The sequence below is a fragment of the Lampris incognitus genome, chromosome 8 (genome assembly GCF_029633865.1).
Source record: "Lampris incognitus isolate fLamInc1 chromosome 8, fLamInc1.hap2, whole genome shotgun sequence".
NCBI lineage: Eukaryota > Metazoa > Chordata > Actinopteri > Lampriformes > Lampridae > Lampris > Lampris incognitus.
This window is the reverse complement of record NC_079218.1, coordinates 55196925-55218586: the sequence shown is the minus strand read 5'-3', so window position 1 is coordinate 55218586 and position 21662 is coordinate 55196925. Positions and strand designations below refer to the sequence as shown.

Sequence of the window (21662 nt, the reverse complement as noted above, 5' to 3'; positions counted from 1 at the left end):
ATTTCTCCAGATTACCTCAACAAATTAACAGCTAGAATGCCAAAGGTCTGCAATGCTGTAATTGCTGCAAATGGAGGATTCTTTGACGAAAGCAAAGTTTGATGTAAAAAAAATCTTATTTCAAATACAAATCATTATTTCTAACCTTGTCAATGTCTTGACTCTATTTTCTATTCATTTCACAACATATGGTGGTGAATAAGTGTGACTTTTCATGGAAAACACAAAATTGTTTGGGTGATCCCAAACTTTTGAACGGTAGTGTATGTATGTGTGTGTGTATGCATACACACATGCATACTACATACATACATACATACATACATACATACACACACACACACACATACATACATACATACATACATGCATGCATGCATGCATGCATAAACTAATTAAGTGACCGACCAGCTGAAGTCTCTCTGGACTGGCTAAGTCACAAACACACACAAGGGCAACCTATGTGTGTGTGTGTGTGTGTGTGTGTGTGTGTGTGTGTGTGTGTGTGTGTGTGTGTGTAACCTTGTCGATGTCTTTCTGCTCACAGGGGAAGGAGAAGGTGAAGCCCAGGGGAAGAATCTGCTGCTTCAGATTCAGAGAGTCCAGAAACTCTGACAGACAGGACGCTATGTGGTCAAACAACTAGACAGACAGACACACAGACATAGATAGATAGATAGATAGATAGATAGATAGATAGATAGATAGATAGATAGATATGGGAGAGATTAGCCCATTGTGAAGAAGTGGCATTGGCAAAATACATAAAAACAAACATGCATTCTGATTCAGGCTGATGATGATTGCTTATGGCATGAAACAGGCTCGTACTGTGTCATAGAGTTTACTTCACCCGCTGGATTACTTTGCTCCTTATTTGTCGAGCACTTTCCCTGCCGCTGAGTGTTTCTTTTAACAAAGTTAAAAACATAAACATGCACACACGCATGCAGGGATGCACACGAACACGCACACCTCAAGTGAGCCAGACCTGTTCTCCTGATCCTGCCATGAGCTCCTGCGGGACAGCGCAGATCCTGCAGTCCATCTTCAGCACGCGCTGCAGGTCTTCCTCCACGCGCACATGCAGCAGGCGGAAGTTTGTGCCTCCCAAATCCAGGGCCAGGAAGTCGCCCTTCTCTGTCAGCAAGAACAGATCAATCGTGACAGTCAAGATGGTGATCCGTCTGTCCGTTCACCAATCTATGTATGTTTAACGAGCACAGGCGACTAGACTCACTAGCCCGTGGCCACCGGGTCAGACCCTTTCGCTGACTGCTGAGCGGTCGCCCATGGGAAGCACGTGTGCCCGGAGGTGTGAGGGAGCTGATACGCTGAAGCGCGGGGACGCGGGGACGCGCTTCCCGAAGGACGGGGGTAGTGTCACCACCGTGGATGACTAGACTAGCTAGCCCTTGGCTAACGGGTCAGACCCCATAGCTGACTGGTTAGCGCAGTGACCCGTGGTGCGGGTGACCCGGGTTTGCTTCCTGGCTGCCCCCTTAATTCGCTACATTGGTCGGTAGCAGCGGATGGTTCGCTTCCCGAGTTCAGGAGGGTGTATTGACGAGGCTCGCACACCGGAGTCTTGATTCAGTGTTTTTATTCGTCGCTCTTTCCACATATAAAACTAGGATGGCACGACAACCTTACGCTACTGCCACCTACCGGTGCAGCGGTATAACATGAACCCATACTGCATGTACTTGTCATATCAATACATCTTCTTTCTTTTTCTTTTTTTTTAAGAAAATAAAAACAGATAACATGCTCATGCTATGAACCATAGCCCTGTCTTTTTTAATTAACCAAAAATTTCTGCTTTTACACTGCAAAACTATAACATAAATTCCTTGAGCAACTCACTCAATTATAAACAAACATTTTACTGTAGGCCCATGTATACACATTTCTCATTTCTTTTACATGCTCTTTACAATCTTTTTTTTTTCTTCACGTTTCTTCAATCAGTCTTTTTGGTTTCTCTATCTGCCTCTTATGGCGTTCTCTCAGTGTAGTATCACTGCTCTTGGTTTCTTTCATTCCTGTTTCCTCAGGCAGGGTTGCCACATCCGGTTGTTTTGTCATGTTCGGTTGTTCGCTTTGTCCTTGAGCTGCCATGTCCTTGGCGTTATTATCCATAATCTCGATATTCCTCTGAGGCACCTTGAGCAGGTGTCTCCTGTTTCGCCTTAGTGTCAGTCCATGCTCTGTGATGACCTCATATGACCTTGGTGTTGTCTCTTTAATCACTTTAGCCAGTGGTCCCCACTGTCCATCACATCTGACCCGCACAATTTCCTCCTGGGCCGGGGGTTTCAGTGGCACTGCTGTTCTGTTGTGAGCGTTGATCTGACACTCTTCAGGAATGTTTGACACACTGTGCCCCATCCTCAGTTTTGCTGCTGGAAGCCTGGTCCTCAGCTTCCTTTTCATGAGCATCTCTGCTGGTGAAAGTCCATTCTCCCGTGGTGAGGCTCGGTAGTTAAGAATAGCCAGATACGGGTCCTCACACTTTTCTATGGCTTTCTTTAGAAGGCGCTTCACATTTTGCACGCCTTTCTCCGCCTTCCCGTTCGATTGCGGGTAAAGGGGGCTCGAAGTTATGTGTTCAAAACCATAAGTCTCTCCAAACTCCTTGAAACTCTGGCTGCTGAATTGAGGCCCATTGTCACTTATCACAGTGGATGCAATCCCATGTCGTGCAAATATGGCCTTTGTGTGTGCAATTACATGTTCTGCCGTCGTGGCGGACAGCTGACAGAATTCTGGGTAATTGCTGTGGTAATCAATCACAAGTAGGTACTCCTTGCCTTTTAGCTGAAACAAGTCCATTCCAACCTTTTCCCATGGCTCTTGTGGTTTATCATGTGGCGTCATTGGCTCCTTAGGCTGTTGGTATTGATGTCGCTGGCAGACCTCACAGCGTTGCACCAATGTCTGAATGTCTCTATGCATGTTCGGCCAATACAGAACATCCCGTGCACGTCTCTTACACTTTTCAATACCCAAGTGTCCCTCGTGCACTAACTTCAGCATTTGTGATCTCATGGAGGTGGGGACTACTATCTGTGTGCCCTTTAACAGAACCCCGTCCACCACAGATAACTCACCCTTAAAGTGCTGGTATGGCTTGACTAGTTTCACTTTGCCAGGTAAGCTAATCTGTTTGATCACACTCTTAATTTAAGTGTTTCATCCTCCTGAGTTTCTTTAGCTATTTCTGTCCATGTTGCTTTTGACACTGGCATTTGTGTTCTGCCATAATCCACATGGATTTGCACATCATCCTCAGTAGTACTTTTGTCATGCTGCAAGCTGGCCCTGCTTAATGTATCAGCTACTATGAACTGTTTGCCAGGTGTGAACTCGAACTTCAAGTCGTATTTTTGGAGACGTAGCATTAGACGCTGTATACACGGTGGCGCGTCTCCTAGTGGTTTCTGAGATATGGCTATTAGAGGTTTGTGATCTGTCTCTAAAATAGTTGACCTCCCATATACGTACTCGTGAACTTCTCACAGCCGTACACTGCCCCTAGTGTCTCCTTTTCTATTTGTGCTTCCTCTCTGCTGATGTCATAGTGCGGGAGGCATATGCTACGGGTAACCACTCTGTGTCATGGTTTTTGGAGTAGCACAGCACCTAGGCCGGCTTTTGAAGCATCTGTGGAAATATTAAGTGGCTTTTCTTCATCCTAGAATCTCAGGACAGGCTCTTTTGTCAGAGTGTCCTTTAACCACTCCCACTCACTCACATGCTCTGCGGTCCACTGCCACACCGTGTCTGACTCTAGCAGGCTTCTCAATGCCCTCGTGTTAGATGATAAGTTAGGAATAAATTTCCCTAGGTAGTTTACTAAACCTAAGGCTTGTTGCAGGTCCTTCTTGTCTTCTGGTATGTGCATTTCTGCTATAGCTCGGATTTTCTCGGGGTCCGGCTGCACCCCAGCTTCTGATAGCTTTCCCCCCAGGTAAGTTATGTCACTCACACCAAATTGGCACTTCTTTTCGTTCAGTTTTAAAGCTGCTTCTTGTGCTTTGTTGAGCACTCTTCCAAGCCTGTCATCATGTTCCTGTTTCGTGCAACCCCAGATTACCACATCATCAATGAATACACCAACCCCTTCTATTCCATCAAACAGCTGCTGTATAGCTTTGTGGAATACTTCGGGGCAGAACTTATACCAAAAGGTAGTCTTAAGAAACAATGCCTCCCCAATGGTGTATTGAATGTGCATAACTTGGCACTCTCTTCATCTAGCACTATTTGGTAGAAACCAGATGAGGCATCGAGTTTGGAGAAGTAGCGTGCTCCACTCATAGCACTGGTTATGTCTGATTTGGTTGGTAACCTGTAATGCTCGCGCTGAATTCCTTTATTTAAATCCTTGGGATCTATGCACAGTCTCAGGTCACCATCTGACTTTTCTAGTATGACTAGGGAATTAACCCATTCTGTTGGCTCGTCAATCTTCCTGACAATGTTTTCCTCTATCAGGGTATCTAGCTTCGCTCTCAGCCTCTTTTTGCGTGCAACTGGCACTTTCCTTGCTGGGTGTACGACTGGCTCTGTATCAGCCCTCAGCTCAATTTTGTGTTCACCTGGCAAGTGGCCTATTCCTTTGAACACCTCTCTGTATTCTTTAACCCAGTTATTGGCTTCTGCTGTCTGCTTTTGTGTAATTTTCTCTGTGTTAATGACATGTTTCAGCATGTTCCAGCATGACTGTGCCCCAGTGCACAAAGCAAGGTCCATGAAGACATGGTTGGGTGAGTTTGGTATGAAAGAACTTGATTGGCCCACACAGAGCCCTGACCTCAACCCTTTTTCCTGTATCTGTATTGATGTATATATATATATATATATATATATATATATATATATATATATATATACACACACACACACACACACACACACACACACACACAAATATATATACAATTAAAGCCGCAAGCGGCGTTGGGAGGGGTCCAAGCATTGGCACTGTTGCGCCCCCTATGGAGCAATTTGAATGGTTTTGTCCTCATGATCATATACCTTCACCCAACGTAAATAATGAACGCTATGATACGTAGGGGCCTTTTATACACCTGGCCTGTAATAGACTACCGTTTCAACATGACACTAAACCGCTGTTTGTAATGTAACAAAGATTGAAGAATCTTGCTTCAGAAACAGCAGCCTACCCGAGTTTCCAACTAGATACGACAATGTCGGATTACTTGGGTCGCCTGTGTCCTAGACGATTACCGTAATTTGTTAAAATGTCGTAACACTTCCACTGCTTCAGAAACATGTGCCAGAGTTTCCAACACTGGACCAGACGGTGTCTGATTTCTTGCGTCCTAGCCGACTGCCGTAAAAAGAAAAAGTATGTCGTTATACCCAGGTGGTGTCCTGGCGTGTGGCATGTAGAGCTGCAGCGCTTCCACACCAAATAAGTCCAAATAGCGGGCAAACTATATGACTGACATAGGTGGTCCCAATAGTAAAGTTGTTGAGCACATTGAGATGCATGGGTCGATTAAGTTTTGTGTTGATCTGACTTATGCTGTGGGAGTTATGGCCTTTTAAGCATGACCCTTTGTTATAGCGCCACCATCTGGCTGATATGGGTGATTTGTAGTGCCAGAGTAGTGGGGGGCCGTATGAATCCACCTACCAAATTTGGTTGGTCTAGGACTTATGGTTGCTGAGCCTCAGACACTTTTAGCTGAGAAACCGCGCCCAAACTAATACAAGTCAAAATGGCGGGCAAACTACATGGCTGACATATGTGGTCCCTATAAAAAAGTTGTAGAGCACATTCAGATGCATAGGTCTGTGCAGTTTTGTGTTGATCTGACTTATGGTGTGGGAATTACGCATGACCCTTTGTTATAGCGCCACCATATGGCTGACATAGGTGATTTGTGGTGCCTGAGTAGTGGGGGTCATAGGAATCCACGTACCAAAGTTGGTTGGTCTAGGACTTACGGTTGCTGAGCCTCACACACTTTTAGCGGAGAAAAATAATAATAATCCTAACAAATACAATAGGGTTCCACCAGCTTCGCTGCTTGGACCCCTAAATATATATAAGAACCTGTGTGTGTGTGTGTGTGTGTGTGTGTGTGTGTGTGTGTGTGTGTGTGTGTGTGTGTGTGTGTGTGTGTGGCACAATGACATGAGCCAGAATGAAAGGTTTCCTACATTTGATTTGGTGGAATGACCTAGAAAAGAAAAACACGAAGTCTACGACCATCTCACATCACACAATGAGGAATGAGGGAGCGGGTGGCGCAAGTAAACCAAAATTGGCTAGATTTGTCTTTTCCATTGGAAATTAATCTGTGATGGCAGACATAATTTGGTGTACAGCAGGCTTGACAGCACACATACACACAGCACAGGTACGCACAGTACAGGTACACTCAGTACAAGTACACACAGCACAGGTACACACAGTACAGGTACACACCGCACAGGTATACACAGCACAAGTTAACACATCATCATCACTGGTGGTCGGTCACTCGAAGCGAGTATGACTGTCCTCTCTGTTAGGTTCTCTACTTGTGGGTCTTCAGATGGCTGGAGAGGCCGATCCGCGATCTACATAATTTGGTGCAGTGTGGACTGGGGAAAGTGGTGGTAGTTGAGCATTTCTCTCTCTCTCCATGCGGTGCTGTTGCTTTTTGTCTGCAGCATAGTGGAGTTCCATTTCATGACACGCACCTCCTTCCTGCACGGATTTCTTCGCCAAGTTGCTCGATGGGATGTTGAATTTCTTCAGACTGGTCTTGATATTGTCCTTAAAAAAATTTCATTTACCCATCGGGAGCTTGCTGACCTTCCTTCAGCTGGAGTACAGGATCTGCTTCGGGAGACGTGTGTTGGACATACGGATACCATGGTCCATCCAATCGGAGTTGGTGCTACGTTAATGTGGTGGTGATGCTAGTCATGTTGGGTTCTTCCAGAACACTGTTGTTGGTACATCTGTCCTTCCAGAGGATCTTCAGGATCTATCTTAAGAATCTTTGGTGGTATTGTTCCAGGGCTCTCAGGTGCCTGGTGGTCCATGACTCTGCTCCATACAGCAGGGTGGGGAGAACAACAGCTCTGTAGACCAGGAGTTTTGTTTGGGCCTTTAGGTCTGGGTCTTCAAAGACTCTTTTCCTGAGTCTGACATAAGCGCCACTGGCACAACTCAAGGGATGGTTGATCTCAGAGTTGATGTCAGCTTTTGAGAAGAGAAGGTTAACAAGGTAGGGGAAGTGATCTACGTTTTCAATAAGGAAGAGGTCACGTAGATGAGTGACGAAACGTTTCACTTTCAATAAACGTTGTGTCTGTGATGTATTTTGTGTTTGTCTGCTCTGGACACTTCCCTAGGGTGCCGTTAGAGGGCGCCAGTGTTTATATATGTTGTGCATCACTGTTTTTGGGTTGTCTTTTTGTGCCGTGGCAGAGGGTACATGTGGATTTTGCTGGGCTGGTGGACGGGTATATGCTGCTAGTGGTGGTTGATGCTTACTCGAAGTGGCCTGAAGTGGAACTGATGGATTCCACTACAAGCTCAAAGACTGTTCAGGCTTTAAGGGGGTTGTTCAACCGTCATGGCCTGCCTGAGGTTTTGCTCAGCAACAATGGTCCGCAGTTCACCTCGAGTGATTTTACAGATTTTCTCAAAGTGAATGGGGTGAAACACGTGCGCTCTGCACCCTTTCACCCAGCCACAAACGGATTGGCAGAACGTTTTGTGCAGACACTTAAGCTTCCAGGGGGCAGACCACGACACGACATCCACTGGATTTGTTCCTGCTCAGCTATAGAAAGGCTCCCCATGCCACAACGAATGAGTCTCCAGCCATGTTCTTCCTTCGCCGTCGGCTCTGCTCCCACTTCGACCTCCTCAAGCCAAGTGTGGCGGCCATGGTGGGTCAGGCACAGGCAATCGCAGTGCCCCATTCGCCAAGGACAAAGACTTCGCACCTGGGGGAGTCTGTTCTGGTGCGTGATTATAGACGGGGGGAGGAGAAGTGGATGCCGGGTGTGGTGGTGTCTCAGGCGGGGCCAGTGTCCTACATGGTAGATGTGGGATCAGGGCTACACTGGAAACGCCACACAGACCAGATGAGGGTCTGTGACTCGGAAATGCTCACGCCTGGAGAGCCACCACAACCCATCTCATTGGAGCAAACAGCAACTGTCCCCACGAAAGATCCAGTGCCAATTCCCTCAGGCAGGCAGGCAGGCAGGCAGGATTCCCCCCCGAAAAGGTCACTCAGTCCCACAAACGGAGCCAGTAAACTCAGGGCCAAAAGAAGTAACGGTTGAGGCTGATGCTCCCCCAGACTGTTCCCTCAGAGACTGTTAGGAGGTACCCCCACACCGCTTCAATCTGCAATGGACTTTGGGTTAAAGGGGCACTCGCTACACTAGATTAGTTAGTGAGTTGGGCAGTTTACCACTGCTCACCCTGGTTGTGTAACATGTGCAGGTCCTGTTTTCTAATGCAAGTGATAGTAGGATGTTTTGAGTTATGTTATCTGTTTTAAAGTATTCCGTGTTGTTCTGCAGGAATATCTGGCTGTTATTCAGGAGATATAAATAGGCATCCAGGTTTTTTGGGGAACTCCAAGCTAAATAAGTGGAGAGGAGATGTGCTGTATTTTGTGTTTATCTGCTCTGGACACTTCCCTAGGGTGCCATTAAAGGGCGCCAGTGCTTATATATTTTGTGCATCACTGTTTCCGGGTTGTCTTTTTGTGCACTCTCTCTCTGGAAAAAAGTTGGATTACAGCACACTGAAAGTCTGCTTCGCTCCTGTTGTTGTATTACGTAGTTTAAGTTTAGTAACCAGAAGTCGGTGACTTCCTTCCACAAACTTAACAGTGTCCAGATGAACCGATTCAACTTTCTTTGATTTTCTTAGCTGGATTATTGAGTAGGCATAAAGACAACGTTTTCAATAATTTTGTTATCCACTGTTATGGTGGGCTGGGTATATGGCTGGTTGGGTGGAGGTTGATATAAGACCTGGGTCTTCTTGGTGTTTAATGCTAGACCCAGGGCTTTGTATGCCTTGGCAAGCATTCAGAATGTCCTGGAGGTATTCTGCGGTGTGTGCTGCGATGGCGTTTTCATCTGCATACTCAAGCTCGATGATGGTGGTGTTGCAGATTTTGCTCTTGGCCTTGAACCTATTAAGGTTGAAGAGCCTGCCGTCAGTTCTGTATAGGACTGGGATCACCCATGGCAGCTCTTCGCCAATGAGGTGGAGTATGGCAGCAATAAAGATAGCAAACAGGGTGGGTGTGATGATGCATCCCTATTTGACCCGTTTCCACAGTGAAGGGCTCTGACTCAGAGCGGCTGTTGCTGAGCACTGTGACTGACATGCCGTCACGTAGAATCCTCAATATTCTGATGTATTTTTCAGGGCAGCCATATCTTGATAGTATGCACCACAGAGCCTGGTGGTCCACTGAGTCAAAGGCCTTTGTCAGGTCTATGAAACCATGTACAAAGGCTGCCTTTGTTTGTGGCATTTTTCCTGGATTTGGCATGCTGTAAATATCATGTCTGCTGTACACTGATGGGCAGAAACCACACTGAGATTCTGGGAATACTTCCTCAGCCAATGGTAGCAGTTGATTTGCGAGGACACAAGCGAGTCTTTGCCTGTCGTTGACAGGAGTGAGATGTCCCTGTAGTTTCCACATTCTGCCTTGTCCCCTTTCTTGAACATGGCCACTATTAGAGCATCATTGAGCTCTGAGGGAAGTTCTTCTTTTTCCCAAACCTTTAGGAAGGTGTGGATGTGGTACTGGAGCTGTGGTCCACCTTCCTTTAAGATCTCTGCTGGGATCCCATCTGGACTGGCAGCCATGTTGTTCTTCAGAATCAGAATCAGAATCAGAATACTTTATTCATCCCTGAGGGGAAATTGGGTCATTGGTTCTTAAGGCTCCTGATGGCATCTTGAACCTCTGTCATGATAGGAGGTATCCGAATGTCTTCTCTGATGGGACTTTGAGGAATGTGGCTTGTGCTGTTGCGGTTGAGGAGTTCCTGGAAGTGCTCCTTCCATTGGGCGTTAATGGACTCGTTGTTCTCAAGCAACTCCTGCCGTCCTTTGAGCACAGGGGGTTTAAGCCATGGTTGCTTGGACCCTAGACGGCCTTAGTAGCACTGAAAAAGCATTTGGTGTCACCTGAGTCTGCCAGTTGCTAGATTTCCAGACCCTTTTCTGTTCACCAAGAGTTCTTAAGCTCCCTCAACCATCTACCTTGGCTCTGGAGAGAGCCACTCTTTTAGCCTTGCAGGTTACATAATTTTGCCAGCATGAAAGGCTCTCCTTTTCTTGGAGATAAGCTGTTCTATCTCTGTGTCATTCTCTGTGTCATTCTCATCAAACCAGTCCTGATGTTTTCTGGACTTGTACCCAAGGGTGATTTTGTAGGTTTAGAGGATGGTGTATTTGAGCAGGCTCCAGTCCTTCTTAATATCATCAGCATATTCCTGTTGGAGGGTTTCCCCAAGAGAAGCCTGTAGTCACTGCTGTGTGGCAGTTTCATTCAAGCTTCCAAGGTTCAGTCTTGGCCGGATCTGCTTCTTATGAATCCTACTCTTACTCTTGAGTTTGATGGACATCGTGAAGCGGATGAGGTTATGATCTGTCCAGCAGTCATCTGCATCGATCATGGCCCTCATGATGTTCATGTCACAGCAGTCCCTGGTTCGTACAATGACATAGTCAGAGAGATGCCATTGTTTGAAGCAGGGGTGTCTCCAAGATGCCTTAAATTTGTTTTTTTGGTGAAACAGAGTGTTAGTGAAGGTGAGGTCACACTGAGCACATTTGCTAAGAAGTAGAACTCCATTGGAGTCGATGTTCCCGATGCCTTCCTTTCATATATAGTACCCTTCCAGAAGTGTTGATCCTAGCCGACCCTTGTGTTGAAATCTCCTAGGAGAATAATCTTATCCTCTTTGGGTATTCTTGATAGTGTCTCATCTAAGCAGGCGTAGAAGGTCTCTTTTACTTCTTCTTCAGAATCAAAGGTAGGGGCATAGTCACTCACAACTGTTGCCATCTGGTTGTTGGCAAGCACCAGACGGATGGTCATGAGACGCTCACTGTCCCCACAGGAAGTTCAGACAGGTGACTGATGATCTGGTTCCTGATGGCAAATACAACGCCATGGATCCTGGGCTCATCAGCAGCGATTCACTTTATGGAGGATGCCTGTACGTGACTTTGTTTAACGTGGGGAGAATGGTGCACAGACAGCCACCACATGGTCCTTGACAGATCTGGGTCAGGATCCAGTGGCATGGAGTCCAAGACAACTGGGGGCCCATTTCTGCTCCAGCCTTCATCTGCCTTCCCAGCCGTTGTGATGCTTCCCTAAAGGCAGCCATCATCCTCCGCCCGTTCCACCATTGAGATCTTGGTTGGATTGCTCTTTGTCAGGGACCTCCCCCTTGACCTTACCGCCATGGGTGACCCTACCAGGAGCACAGCTCCAGACGGCATTGCTCTTGGGATCTCAGGACCATGCAAGCTTCTCCACCACAACAAGATGACAATCCACGAAGAAGACAGGTACACAGAGCACAGGTTAATACATCATAATCATCAGCGGTCACTCGACGTGAGTATGACTATCATCTCCATTGGGTTGTCTATCTGTGGGTGTTCAGATGGCTATAGAGGCTGATCCGCGACCCACATATGTTGGTGTAGTGTGGACAAGGGAAAGTGGTGGTGGTTGAGCCTTTTTCCCTCTCTTCTTGCGGTGCTGTCACTTTTTCTCTGTGGCCTAGTGAAGTTCCATTTCATGATGTGCTGCTCCTCCCTCCGCAGATTTCTTCCAGCAGCACCTATCCAGTGCAATACTATGTTCCCAGCTGCTTGATGAGATGTTGAATTTAATTTAATGTTGAACACTGGTCTTCATATCGTCCTTAAAAATGTTTCATTTGCCCGCTGGGAGCTCACTGACCTTACTTCAATTGGAAATACAGGATCTGTTTGGGGAGACGTGTTTGCCGAGACAGGTTAACACAGCACAGGTACACTCAGTCCAGTCACACACAGCACAGGTAGATACAGTAGATACGCAAAGGATTGCACTACATTTTCCAATACCTCAACTCCACAGGTACACATGCAAGGGTCCTGTTTGTGGACTTCAGCTCAGCGTTCAACACCATCATACCAGATATCCTCCACTCCAAACTCACCCAGCTCACTATACCAGCCCCCATCTGTCAGTGGACTAAAAACTTCCTGATAGAAAGGAGACAGCAGGTGAGGCTGAGGAAAATCACATCCAGCACCTGGACAATCAGCGCTGGTGCCCCCCAGGGATGTGTGCTCTCCCCTCGACTGTTCTTCCTCTACACAAATGACTGCATCTCAGCAGACCCGCCTGTTAGCCTTGTCTTATCCGGGATGGTGGCAAGCCTGCATATACGTAGACGGGAGGCTGGCTCTCTGGTGCGGCCATAACAACTCAAACTGTGGAAATGACAGTGAACTTCAGGAGGAGCCCCCCCCCCAACACTACCCCGCCCACCTCGGTGCCTGCAGTGAAAACAGATTTATGAGTTCCACAATCTCCCAGGACCTAAGGTGGGCATCCAACATAGACACAATCATCAAAAAGGCCCAGCAGAGGATGTACCGCCAGTTCAGGAACTCCAACCTGCCTCAGGAACTGCTGATTCAGTTCTACACTCCAGTCCATTCTCTGTACATCCACCACTGTCTGGATTGGACTGGCCACTAAAAAGGACAGGGAGAGACTACAACAGACAGTTCGGTCTGCAGAGAAAATCATTGGTGCCAACCTGCCATACCATTCAGGATTTATACACCTCTAGACTCAGGAAATGGGCAGGCAACATCACTGCAGACCCATCACACCCTCCTCCCCTATGGTAGGCACTACAGAGCACTGTACACCAAAAAAAAAAACAGATGTAAAATCAGTTTCTTTCTGCGGGCTGTCATTCAAATGAACGCTTAACATTGTTAAATAAATCCAACCATGTTGTATATACTGTACATTGTACTTAAACTGGTACGCTCTGTCATGGCCGTCTACCTCAGGCATGTATGTAAGTAACCTGCAAAAACTCATTTCAGCATCTCTGATATATTCTCCGCATCATTGCTTTTTATTGCCTCTTATTTCGCCTGTATATAGTCAACCCTTGTGTACATATATCTGGAGATTGTTGTGTTGTACTGTTGTTATTTTATGTTAAGTACACTGTGAGAGCCACGAAACCAGAGTGCAAACCTACGGGGCCAATAAATGTGATTCTGATTCTGCACAGGTACACTCAGTACAGATACACACAGCATCGGTACCACACAGTACAGGTAATAATAACAATAATGATAATAGTGACAATAATCATTACATTTATATAGCGCTTTTCTAGACACCCAGAGTGCTTCATATTGAAGGGAGAAACTCACTTCAACCACCACCAACGTGTAGCACCCACCTGGGTGGTGCATGGCACCCATTTTGCACCAGAACGCTTACCACACATCAGTTTGAGGTGGAGAGGGAGGAATCGTTGAGCCAGTTACATGGGGGGATGGTTAGGTGGCCCGATGGAGACAGCCAGGTTGGGAATTTTGCCAGGACACCGGGGAACCCCCTACTCTCTGCTATAAGTGCCATGGGATCTTTAATGACCACAGTGAGTCAGGACCTCGGTTTAACGTCTCATCTGAAGCACGGCATTTCCTACAGCACAGTGTCCCAGTCACTGCACTGGGGCATTGGAATTTGATATTTGTTGTTGTTATTAGGACCAGAGGGAAGACTGCCCCCTACTGGCCCACCAACACCACTTCCGGCAGCAATTCGTTTTCCCGGGAGGTCCCCTATCCAAGTACTAGCCAAGCCCATACCACCTTAGTTTCCGTCATTTGGCAGTGCCAGGATACATTTTGGTATGGCTGTCGGCACAGGTTAACACAGCACAGGTACACAGAGCACCAGTACATTCAGTACAGGTACACTCAGCATAGGTACACACAGCACCAGTACACATAGTACAGGTACACACAGCAGTACAGGTACACACAGCACAGGTACACTCAGTACAGGTATATACAGTACAGTATAGGTATACAGTACAGGTACTCACAGAACAGATTAACACAGCACAGGTACACACAACACCGGTACACTCAGTACAGGTACACAGTACAGGTATATACAGTCAGGAACAGATGCTAACCTGTGCCATCCGGCGTGGCACGTACGAAGGTAGGGAGCATCTTAACAGGCGCACGGCGGTGGGTGTGTTTTCCCAAACCTCGGATCAAGTCCCTCCTCAGCTTGGAAGAAACCCCACGTAAGACCTCCACCGACAGATGGAACGGCTGCAAACACTCCTCCACCTGGAGAGAGACAGAGAGAAAACCTGCATGTTGAGATTTACAAGAACAGCCTCGGAGTCAACAGAAACACCGAAACAACGGATGCCCAGCTAAATTAGGCCAATTTCAACTTCTTATTAGGATTTAGAAAAGAGCAATAAAATCCCACAAACACTTGGGTTCTGACCAGGATCTCTTATTTATACCCCACTCCTTCTGCAAATCAAAGTGTACAGAGAAAGAGGTTGGCAAAGAAAAAGCAGGATAGTCAGAGAGATGAAGAAAGTAGACAGGAGTACAAGGAGATGCAGTGTAAAGCAAAGAGAGAGGTGGAAAAGGCAAAGGCGTATGGTGAGTTGTATGTCAGGTTAGACGCTAAGGAAGGAGAAAAGGACTTGTACCGATTGGCTAGACAGAGGGGCTGAGCTGGGAAGGATGTGCGGCAAGTTAGGGCGATCAAGGATAGAGATGGAAATGTGCTGACAAGCGAGGAGAGTGTGTTCAGAAGGTGGAAGGAATACTTTGAGGGGCTGATGAATGAAGAAAATGAGAGAGAGAGAAAGTTGGATGATGTGGGGATAGTGAATTGGAAAGTGCAGTGGATTAGCAAGGAGGAAGTGAGGGCAGCTATGAAGAGGATGAAGAGTAGAAAGGCAGTTGGTCCTGATGACATACTTGTGGAGGCATGGAGGTGTTTAGGAGAGATGGCAGTGGAGTTTTTAACTAGATTGTTTAACACAATCCTGGAAAGTGAAAGGATGCCTGAGGAGTGGAGAAGAAGCATACTGGTACCGATTTTCAAGAACAAGGGTGATGTGCAGAACTGTAACAACTACAGAGGTATAAAGTGGATCAGCCACAGCATGAAGATATGGGAAAGAGTAATAGAAGCTAGGTTAAGAGGAGAGGTGACGATCAGCAGCAGCAGTATGGTTTCATGCCACGAAAGAGCACCACAGATGTGGTGTTTGCTTTGAGAATGTTGATGGAGAAGTATAAAGAAGGCCAGAAGGAGGTACATTGTGTCTTTGTGGATTTAGAGAAAGCATGTGACAGGGTGCCGAGAGAGGAGGTGTGGTATTGTATGAGGAAGTCGGGAGTTGCAGAGAAGTATGTAGGAGTTGTGCAGGATATGTATGAGGAAGTGTAACAGTGGTGAGGTGTGTGGTTGGAATGACAGATGGGTTCAAGGTGGAGGTGGGATTACATCAAGGATCGGCTCTGAGCCCTTTCTTGTTTGCAGTGGTGATGGACAGGTTGATGGACAAGATCAGCCAGGAGTCTCCGTGGACTATGATGTTTGCGGATGACATTGTGATCTGTAGCAAGAGTAGGGTGCAGGTGGAGGAGAGCCTGGAGAGGTGGAGGTATGCACTGGAGAGAAGAGGAATGAAAGTCGGTAGGAGCAAGACAGAATACCTATGTGTGAATGAGAGGGAGGACAGTGGAATGGTGAGGATGCAAGGAGTGGAGGTGACGAAGGCGTATGAGTTTAAATACTTGGGGTCAACTGTCCAAAGTAAAGGGAGTGCAGAAGAGAGGTGAAGAAGAGAGTGCAGGCAGGGTGGAGTGGGTGGAGAAGAGTGTCAGGAGTGATGTGTGACAGAAGGGTACCAGCAAGAGTTAAAGGGAAGGTTTACAAGATGGTTGTGAGACCAGCTATGTTGTATGGTTTGGAGACAGTGGCACTGATGAAAAGACAGGAGGAGGAGCTGGAGGTGGCAGAGGTGAAGATGATAAGATTTTCATTGGGAGTGATGAAGAAGGACAGGATTAGGAACAGTTATATTAAGAGGGACAGCTCAGGTTGGACGGTTTGGAGACAAAGCAAGAGAGGCAAGATTGAGATGGTTTGGACATGTGTGGAGGAGAGATGCTGGGTATACTGGGAGAAGGATGCTGAATATGGAGCTGCCAGGGAAGAGGAGAAGAGGAAGGCCAAAGAGGAGGTTTATGGATGTGGTGAGGGAGGACATGCAGGTGGCTGGTGTGACAAAGGAAGATGCAGAGGACAGGAAGAGATGGGAACGGATGATCCGCTGTGGCGCCCCCTAACGGGAGCAGCCGAAAGTAGTAGTAGTAGTAGTAGTAGTAGTAGTAGTAGTAGTAGTCCCTCTGCAAATCCAAGGATGACTGTGGTTTTGCCGTCAGGACCTCGTCCCTCTGTTAGATCAGCTGAGTCTGTAAACAGCTTTAAAGAAACTTCTCTAAACCATCTCTACTGACTGGCCTTCCCTGTAATGGGGCTGTAATTCATACTTTTTTGCATTACTGTATGTGTATGTTGTTTGTTTTTCAGTATCAGTATCTCGTGCAACACTTTGTAACTTTGTTTTAAAGGGTGTTATATAAATAAACTCTTATTTACTCACGTTCAAACTGACCCCAACTGCCATGACTACAAATCCCTCTGTTGCCATTCTTATGCAACAGAGCGATTGCATAAGAATGGCATCATACTGTTGATCTCATTGTGGTTTTGATTTAGTTCATTCCTCATTTTAACTCGTACAATGTGTGTTTGCAATGCTGCACATGGGCATGTCAATAAAGCCTCGTGGAACAAAGAGACAGGCAAAGAGGGAGAAAGTGGAGGGCACACTGTGGAAGGCCTAGGGACATTTGATATGAAGTTTAATCATTGAAGCACAGGGTTGGGCATTAGTGTTATGCCATACAATCTACAATTAACACAACTGTCTTTCGTGTGCTGCTTTCCAGATAAAACCAGACAGATGAGACTCGGCCATGTGGGAACGACAGACATCCACCAGATGGCGATGTTGCTCTCTCTTCATAAACACGACAGAGGAACGTGTTCCTGCAGATGTCGCAACTTTGATTCCCCTCAACCCTGATCTCCCCTTCCTCCTCCTCCCTTCTTTCTTCTCTCCTCAGTCTCTCCTCAGTCTCTCCTCAGTCTCTACTCTTGCACCTCATTTAGAATGGCAGAAACACGCCCTGTCTGATTGTCTCTTACAGAAAGCAAAACAATAACAGCTGTCTTTGTGCATGCATGCCCTCTCCTTTCTCTCTCTCTCGGTCAGTAAATGGGGGAAGATGGTTTGACTGCCTCCATCGCAAAAAAAGCTGGACAGGAAGAGGAGTGGTGGGACTTTTTTGTCCTACAGTCCAGGAACACACTAATGATCCTCTGGAGATGTCACCGCCACAATGCAAAGACTCTGCCGCTTTGGTTTCCTGTTTCCCTCTGACTGAAACACATCAAGCACTTATTGTACTTTTTGAAGGTTTATACAAAGGCCAAATAAAATGCATCTTCTCAGAGATGTCTAATAAGATAATAAGATAACCCTTATTTATCCCCACAGGACAATTCAGGGTCCATTTAGAATTTAGAAGACCAAACATCACAAGCACAAAGGTTTTCCATCCAACCAGTCTGGATGGAAAACCATCAGTATTAGTATGCAAGAGGAACCGGGGTCGAACCGGTCCTGGTCTCAGCAACTTCCCTGGTGACCAGAGAAACTTTCCATTTTCTATGTCTTTAGCCCCTGAAAAGCATAACACTTGCAAAGAAAAGTTAGTTTAAAGCTGAAATCTGTGATTTCCCTCCATTAATTAACAGTTATTTGCTCCATGTGTATGATGGAGTCAGGTTCCATAATAGCACCGGTCATCTTCACCATGGTTGGAGACACTCTCACTCTCCTGTCTCCGTATACCACTGTTGAGATGTTTTGACTGGGTAGGATGCACACTGGTGCAGCAGCAAACACGTACGTGTTGGAGAACAGACCGAGACGTGATGCTGATGTATTCATGACAACCAATACGACAGTGCAACAGCCTTCCATATAGTGTGATGTAGTGTGTAATACATCAGACTGTGTGTGTGTTAGCTTTGCTCCCAGGATCCATTTTTACAAGGGTGGGAAGTGTTTACTGCCGAGCTGACGGCGCACCAGCCACAATGGCTGCTACACCTGGTTTGTAATCCTGCTACACCTTGTTTGTAGCCCCTCTGACAGACGGAGGGACATATTAGGTAAGCAGAGTTCAGCCCTAAACTCTTTAGTTCGTTTTATTTTACTGAGAAAGAGGGCAGACAGAACAGGTCCTGGGTCAGTGAGGGGTCTACAGACATATTTGACTCAGAAACACTAATCTGTACACATCTACGAGTCACAAGCGCATGCGTGTGTGTGTCCATGGCTATATGGCAAACTAATGAACCTATCAGCATAAAAATGTTTGTGCACAATTATGTCTGTACGATGAAGAACCTCTCGTGGTTGTGTGACCAAGTATCTATTTGTCCCTCTTTAAATAGAAATAAATCAAGATGAGACCAGATTTACATTGTACTGTAACAGGAAATGTATTCCAGAGTCTGGTAGTAGTATGCTACACACAATAAATAAATAAATAAATAAATAAATTATCTTCTATTGTAATTTGTGACTTATAAATGAAAGAGAATGAATTACAATATAACAAACATGAATGAGTGACTATAGTGTTTAGCTGTTAGGAAAATAATAAAAATCAAATTCTTGTTCGATATCTTTCTATTCTGTCAGTCTTAATCAAAAGTGAATCTTTTACTGCTGTAAACCGATGAATAGTTAAACCTCCCAGAAAGGAATGTCTTGATCCTTGATTTGATACTCCTCGACCCGTGCGAAACACTCCCAATAAACAGTTGAAACAAAACAAAAATTGGGTACCCAAAAACAAATTATAGCTCTCGATATGAAAGAAATGTGTTCTCTGATACTCAAGTGACCCCAGAACAGAAGTAGGTGATGGCGGCCATCTTGTCCTCAGTGTCCAATGAGAATGATGTTATCTACTCAGCTCCCGTCCCATCCATCCGCTAGCAGGAAAACATGGCAGGGAGCGCTGATTTGAAAATAAGAAAGGCTAGAGGCTGGCAACACTTGGCTAAGTCTTCTCCCTCCTCTACCATGTAGTCAAGTATAGTAATTCAGAACTCTGTATACGATAGGTAGAGTATATTAAGCATTTAGAATATTAGCTAGATATTAGCTAGCGATTAGCTAGCGATTAGCGACTAGCTAGCTATTAGTAAATTGCTAGCGATTAGTCTTCTGGCTTCATAAACATAACATTCACTCATACACTAGAAAATAACCTCCTTTCACAAAACAAATACAGGTACAATACATGTGCTCACCTAGCAGGAAAACGTGGCAGGGAGCGGTGATTTGACAATAAGAAAGGCTAGAGGCTGGCACCACTTGGCTAAGTCTCCTCCCTCTGCTACCATTTAGTTACCTGAACCCGCGAACTCTCTCGCTCTGGGTTCGCCACTCCACAGCCGTAAAGCTGTGCTCCCGGTCGGGACTCTTAAAGAGACAGTGCACCGATTAAGTATCAAGTAACTGCTGGGTTACAGCTGCGGTGACTGAAAACCCTCGAAGAAAGTTTGCTGTCGCTGTCGCCGCTCCCTCTCTCCATTCACTCTCCAGCTCGCTCGACCAACGCTGCTCTCTGTCGCTGCCTGATCTGAGTCAACCGTGCGCATGCGCGAGTCACATCTACGGGCGATTCAGATCGGGCAGCGACGGCGTCGAAATCAAAACATCATTTATTTGGGTTTGAGTCTTGAAAGTAAACGAGAAGTCGGTGGTATTTCGCAGGGCAGCAAGTCTTTCACCGCTGACCTCAGCACAGGAGAAGCGGAGGAACACTGATGAACCAATGAATCATTCGCCTTGATTCACCTCGCCACCATGCGGAGGTGCCCTAGTCTTCACTGTTAAACTCCGCTATAGAAATATAACTTCAAGAGAAGGATTAATCAGTCACAGCTGGAAACCATCTCAGTAGCTACAATGAAACATGTCCCATGTCTAAACTGTGTTTCCTTACCGTTGTTATATGAAAGTCATGAGCAGCGCAGCCATTCGCCTTCGTTTAATTTACACTCACTGGCCACTTTATTAGGTACACCTTGCTAGTACCGGGTTGGACCCCCTTTTGCCTTCAGAACTGCCTTAATCCTTCGTGGCATAGATTCAACAAGGTACTGGAAACATTCCTCAGAGAGTTTGGTCCATATTGACATGATAGCATCACGCAGTTGCTGCAGATTTGTCGGCTGCACATCCATGATGCGAATCTCCCGGTCCACCACATCCCAAAGGTGCTCTATTGGATTGAGATCTGGTGACTGTGGAGGCCATTTGAGTACAGTGAACTCATTGTCATGTTCAAGAAACCAGTCTGAGATGATTCGAGCTTTATGACATGGCGCGTTATCCTGCTGGAAGTAGCCATCAGAAGATGGGAACACTGTGGTCATAAAGGGATGGACATGGTCAGCAACAATACTCAGGTAGGCTGTGGCGTTGACACGATGCTCAGTTGGTACTAAGGGGCCCAAAGTGTGCCAAGAAAATATCCCCCACACCATTACAACACCACCACCAGCCTGAACCGTTGATACAAGGCAGGATGGATCCATGCTTTCATGTTGTTGACGCCAAATTCTGACCCTACCATCCGAATGTCGCAGCAGAAATCGAGACTCATCAGACCAGGCAACGTTTTTCCAATCTTCTATTGTCCAATTTTGGTGAGCCTGTGCGAATTGTAGCCTCAGTTTCCTGTTCTTAGCTGACAGGAGTGGCACCCGGTGTGGTCTTCTGCTGCTGTAGCCCATCTGCCTCAAGGTTCGACGTGTTGTGCGTTCAGAGATGCTCTTCTGCATACCTCGGTTGTAATGAGTGGTTATTTGAGTTACTGTTGCCTTTCTATCAACTCGAACCAGTCTGGCCATTCTCCTCTGACCTCTGGCATCAACAAAGCATTTTCGCCCACAGAACTGCCACTCACTGGATATTTCCTCTTTTTCGGACCATTCTCTGTAAACCCTAGAGATGGTTGTGCGTGAAAATCCCAGTAGATCAGCAGTTTCTGAAATACTCAGACCAGCCCGTCTGGCACCAACAACCATGCCACGTTCAAAGTCACTTAAATCACCTTTCTTCCCCATTCTGATGCTCGGTTTGAACTGCAGCAGATCGTCTTGACCATGTCTAAATGCATTGAGTTGCTGCCATGTGATTGGCTGATTAGAAATTTGCGTTAACGAGCAGTTGGACGGGTGTGCCTAATAAAGTGGCCGGTGAGTGTATATTGTAGCGAATTCGGGGGACAACGCAACCACAGGAACTGCCGCGGCCGGGACGCCAACCCGTACCGCCCGCACCGCAGGAGGCATCGCTAACCGCTCGACTAAAGGGTCAGACCCACCAGCCAG

At 46.4% G+C, this 21662-nt stretch overlaps 1 protein-coding gene across 1 annotated transcript in view; it reads right to left on the bottom strand.

Moving 5' to 3' along the window:
- Positions 1-21662, bottom strand: part of LOC130116810 (hexokinase-2-like) — a 99162-nt gene that overhangs the window by 30082 nt on the left and 47418 nt on the right. The window contains exons 3-5 of the mRNA XM_056284870.1: positions 14266-14428; positions 992-1140; positions 523-642 (exon numbers count right to left, since the gene is read on the bottom strand). Of these exons, the coding sequence (XP_056140845.1) occupies positions 523-642; positions 992-1140; positions 14266-14428 (432 nt within the window). The remainder of the gene's footprint in view (positions 1-522; positions 643-991; positions 1141-14265; positions 14429-21662) is intronic.